Genomic DNA, 4748 nt, shown 5'->3' with positions numbered 1-4748 from the left:
CAAAAATTATTACAGAATACAAAAATCATCAAAGATTGTAGATACACCACACATACATCACCATCTCAACTGTGCTTATAGAGATAAAGATGGCATTACAAATAATCGGAAATGGAGAAAAGTAATGAATGACCCATAAAGAAGATGGGTGGATTGCATGGTAAGAACGTGGGCTAACCATAACCAGTAAACAGCCCATGTGCTCTATTTGGTGTGCTCAATATTCCAGTCTCCTTCCCTTCCAACAAAGGTGAACAAGGAAGGAAGCAAGAAAAGCCCTGAGTATACTGGGTGGGCCCCCTGTACCAAATTCATGGCCCCACAACACATACTATCCTTCAAACAACCCAATTACCCCTTTTTGATTAAAGTTTTATCAATACTCCATTCTCCTCCCACCAAAGGCAAATGAGGATTATTGCATAATGCTATGAAAGAGTAGCATTAACCCTAAAATACTAGAAGTTCATTTTAAAGAGGGAGTAACTGATATTCTCGTGTGGCTTCTGCCTTCTGCTTCTCTCACTAACTCTAATATCATCACCATCCCCATTGTTATGAATTCACCTTTGATTTGCTTAGCCCCATGGATAGCCACCATCATATACTTATAAACTTCCCATAAATGACCTAAGAGATAGCTCCTGTTCTTTTGATCCATTCTTAAAGCCCAGAGAGAACATTATTTTGGAGTAACTCACTTCATAAATAAGACCACCTGTCTCCTATGCCAACATTTTATTGATCGCTGAAGATAGAAACAATTTGAATAAATAAGTTATGGTTATTTATCTTATAACTGGGAACATTCTGACACTCTGCTAAAACATAAAATCCAATACTTAACATTCACATGACTCATGAATTCTACCTAACTTGACAATGTTTCAAAATTGACCATTCTAAGAATAACTAATATGGATGGGTTGTTGTGAGAGATACAAAATATCATTTTTCAACTAAAGATGCATGGGAATATGCAACATATTACATACAAAAATAGTGCTAACTCCAAATTGAACTCATTATTTATTAACTTATCACAGTATCTCTTACTATGAATCAGAGCAGAATTTTCAAGTTTCTCATAAATCTTCCAACTGGATTTTTTTTTTTCAGAGCAATGAGGGTGGGGACAGGAGCTAAAAAACCTTCCAAACCTTATTCCTAGGGTTTATCTCTTCTTGACCTATCACCACAACACATTTTCGGTCCAGTGAAATCTTCCCCCTCCTATTTTCTTCTCCTAGACAAGGGTGATGATTTCATTTGTGATTTCCTTGGAATAGGGAATGCTTAGGTGAGGACAAATTCCCTTTACTTTGGTAAACACCTAAGCACCTTTTTGGCAACTTACAATCTTAGAGAGTTGCCTGAAGCATTGAGAGTTTAAGCGACTTGCTCAGGGTTACAGAGGTGGGGAATAAACCCAGTTTTTCCTGGGCTCAAGGATGACTCTAAACACTATATCACACAGCCTCCCTTCTCATGTATCTTTTTTTTTTTTTTGGAGGGCAATTGGGATTAAGTAACTTGGCCAAGGTTACACTGCTAGTTTTTTTGTGTGGGTTTTGAGTGTCTGATGCTGGATCTGAACTCAGATCCTCCTGACTCCAGGGAGGTGCTTTACTCACTGTGCCACCTAGCCGCCCCTCATATATCTTTTTTAATATAATTTTTAAAGTATTGCCACCACAACGCTTTTTGTCAGTCTCACACAATGTTCTGTTCTAGATCTCTCTTCCCTTCTTTCTTTGCCCTCTCTCCCTTTCTGATTTCATCTATTCCTATCACTTATATCATTTGGAAGTGATAACTTCCCCAACTCTTTCATCTCAACCCCTGGTCTTTCAACAAAACTCCAGAAAGCTCTGAATGGCTTCTAACTACCTAGTGGAAATCTCCACCTGGCTGTATCATGAGTACCTCAAACTCAACACATCTAAAACTACACTTATCATCTTCTCCCCCAAATCTTACCATCCCACTAACTTCCATATGTCTGTAAATGGCTTCACCACCTTCTCAGTGTCTTCAGTGTATAAACTTCGAACCTTTTTCTCCTTCAAACCCTTGTCAGCTCCTACCATTTGTACTTCTTTAATGTCTCAACTTCCTCTTGCCTCCTGCTGTACCCCCTGGAGTTGAGACCTTTATTTAATTCTTTTATTTCTCAAGGAGTTCAATACTTGGTTCATAGTCTTTCTTCTTCACTTCACTCCGTGCCCGTAAGCCTGAGAACATGAATATAAATAGATATTGATGTCCTCTCAAAATCCTGGCATCCCAATTCTTCAACCTCATCAACTGCCATTACTTGCTCCTTTATTCTAATTGATCCTACCTTTGACCTCATCATCCCCCACAACCGTTTATCTCCATGATTCAGAATTCTGGGCCTCCTCTATCTTCCTATCCTTCTTTCTCTTCCTAGGCTTTAATCCTTCTACACCCAGTCTTCAAATTCACCACAAATCTCCAGTTACATCATCTCATCCCAGTTCAAGTTATGTTAGGGCTTAAATCCCAGTAATTACCTGTTGGCCCATCTTATAGATAGATAGATGCATGACCCCTAATATAGGGAATCATGAAAAGAGCTCCAAGTGAATGTTAACCTGTTTAGTTCATTTTGTGAATGCTTTAGAGTCCAGACCAAAGGTTGATCAGATTGAATCTAAATTGATTTGGTCTTACTAGTAATTAAGATGGAAATGAGAACAGATTTTCAAATAACAGAAATAAACTTTGGCTCAGGATAATTAAGACTCAAATTAGCAATTCAAGCCATGAACAAGCTTAATGCCATCTTGCTTCTTTGTTTTGCCATAAGAATCCTTATGAAATGGCCACCTGTAGAGAAGAAAGAGTCATTTATAGATAAATATTTCACAGAGTGTAGAGGCTATGAGAGAAAGATCCATTAAGTTTTAAAAGTCAGTCATGGGGTAAATCACTTTCTCCACCTTTCCTTTTCTCTACTCTTTTAACCAAATAAAATACTCAAAGATCTCAAAACATAGATATGGAAATGGAGCTAATAGTAACACTTTCCTTCTTTACGCATCATAGCCCTAGGATGCAAGAAAAAAGTGGCATAGATGAAAGATAGGATCCATCCTGTGTAGGCCAGGTGGTGGTGTTATCCTGAACAAGTTGATTATTTGGGTGAAGAACTACTCCCCTTGAATGGCTCCCACCCTTGGAACATGGACCTACTCCCCTACTAAGTCACCCTGTGGGCCTAACCTTCTCTTAATCTAGATTGCCCCACCCTTTGCCAAGGAGTTGATTAAATTCTTTGAAGTTCCAGGAATAGGATAATGCAAAGAATAAAACAGTCACTACTTATCTCTAAAAAAAAAAGTTTCCCTAGTCATGTGGTTAAATCAGTAACTACAAAGCTTATAACAAGTTATGAATGAATCAAAACTATAAGATTCTGTAATTTGGTTCAGGCCCAGAAATGTAAAATTTTAAAAAACTAGCAATTTTAGCAGAGATGAGACCTCCATCATTCTATTTGTACCATTCATTGGTTTATTCCCTTTCTGTGTACCCTGACCCTCCACCATTTATAAATAAGGCAACATAGAGATCGATAGCAATGAGATTAATTGAGTTTTATCTAAATTGAATTGCCTTTATTAATAATTTAAATGGAAATTGGAATAGATTTCAAATAATATAAATAAACTTTGGCATAAAAACTGCTGTCTGTAATGTGTGTAAAAACTCATGATCCATAACAGCAACATAAACTGTCACAGTCTGGTGGTATCTGTGTAGCTAACTCCTCTGGGTCCTAGAAGCAGCTGTGGCCACAGCGGCGGCAATGCCAGTAGCCCCATTCTCCAGCACTCCCTCCGTCTTAATACTTTCTTTCTTTTTCTTTTTTTTTTTCATAATCCAAGATTTTTTTATTGTTCTTTTTATAGTCACTTATGCCATGAATTCATAGGGGATTGGTTCCAACAGCTCAGGTTCCTTGCCATTGGTTCTCACAAAGTGTGCTTCTCTGGGTGGAGCAGGCTGGCGTTTCAGTTGAACCCAAGTGCCTTTTTCTTTGGCTTCCTTCTTCTTCTGATCATTTTCCTTTATCTGCTTCAGGAAGCTATCTCTGCTCTTGGAATGCTTAATGTGCTCGATACGCACATTAATTCTTTTGGCTAGGATCTTGCCCTTGACCTGTTTGTTTACAACAATGCCTACAGCATGCTGAGTTACATTATAGACCCGTCCAGTCTTGCCATGGTAACATTTGTGGGGCATTCCTTGCTGAACTGTGCCCATACCCTTGATATCTACAATATCACCTTTCTTGTATATTCGCATATAAGTAGCCAAAGGGACAACACCATGTTTTCGAAAGGGCCTAGAAAACATGTATCGTGTCCCTCTCCTTTTTCCTTTTGTGTTCGTCATTTTGTCAACTCACTGGAATATGGCGGAGCCGGCGGAAAAAAAGCCGTCTTAATACTTTCTTAAAAAATCTATGTCCTATAACCCCCTGTTGTTTTGATAGCAGCATAACCTGCCAAAGGCTGGAGAGAAGCAGCAGTAACAGTGACGGCCAACTTCCCTTAGCCACTCAAACCAGGCACCTGCTGTTTGCATTCAACCTTTCTCCATGTTCTCCAGTCTCCCTCACAAATCATATGTCTGGCTCCCTCAGCTCAGCACCCTTCCCCACAGTGTCATGGCATTCATTCTTGCCAAAGGAATCCAAGAAGTCCTGTTCTGACCAG

At 39.0% G+C, this 4748-nt stretch overlaps 1 protein-coding gene across 1 annotated transcript; it reads right to left on the bottom strand.

Moving 5' to 3' along the window:
* Nucleotides 1-3878: 3878 nt before the first annotated feature.
* On the bottom strand, nucleotides 3879-4476 carry LOC138158450 (large ribosomal subunit protein eL21-like). The gene has a single exon (XM_069084543.1). It carries the CDS (start codon nucleotides 4423-4425, stop codon nucleotides 3943-3945), a length of 483 nt encoding a protein of 160 aa, XP_068940644.1. The 5' UTR covers nucleotides 4426-4476; the 3' UTR covers nucleotides 3879-3942.
* Nucleotides 4477-4748: the final 272 nt, after the last annotated feature.

The sequence above is a fragment of the Petaurus breviceps genome, unplaced genomic scaffold (assembly GCF_028583685.1).
Source record: "Petaurus breviceps papuanus isolate PSGF00001 unplaced genomic scaffold, PetGlider_PUasm1.0 174, whole genome shotgun sequence".
NCBI lineage: Eukaryota > Metazoa > Chordata > Mammalia > Diprotodontia > Petauridae > Petaurus > Petaurus breviceps.
Note: the sequence above shows the minus strand (reverse complement) of the source record. Positions and strands in the feature narration are given on the sequence as shown.

Bases quoted from the DNA above. Each gene is read 5' to 3' on its own strand.
- LOC138158450 (XM_069084543.1), bottom strand. From the start codon at position 4,425: ATGACGAACACAAAAGGAAAAAGGAGAGGGACACGATACATGTTTTCT.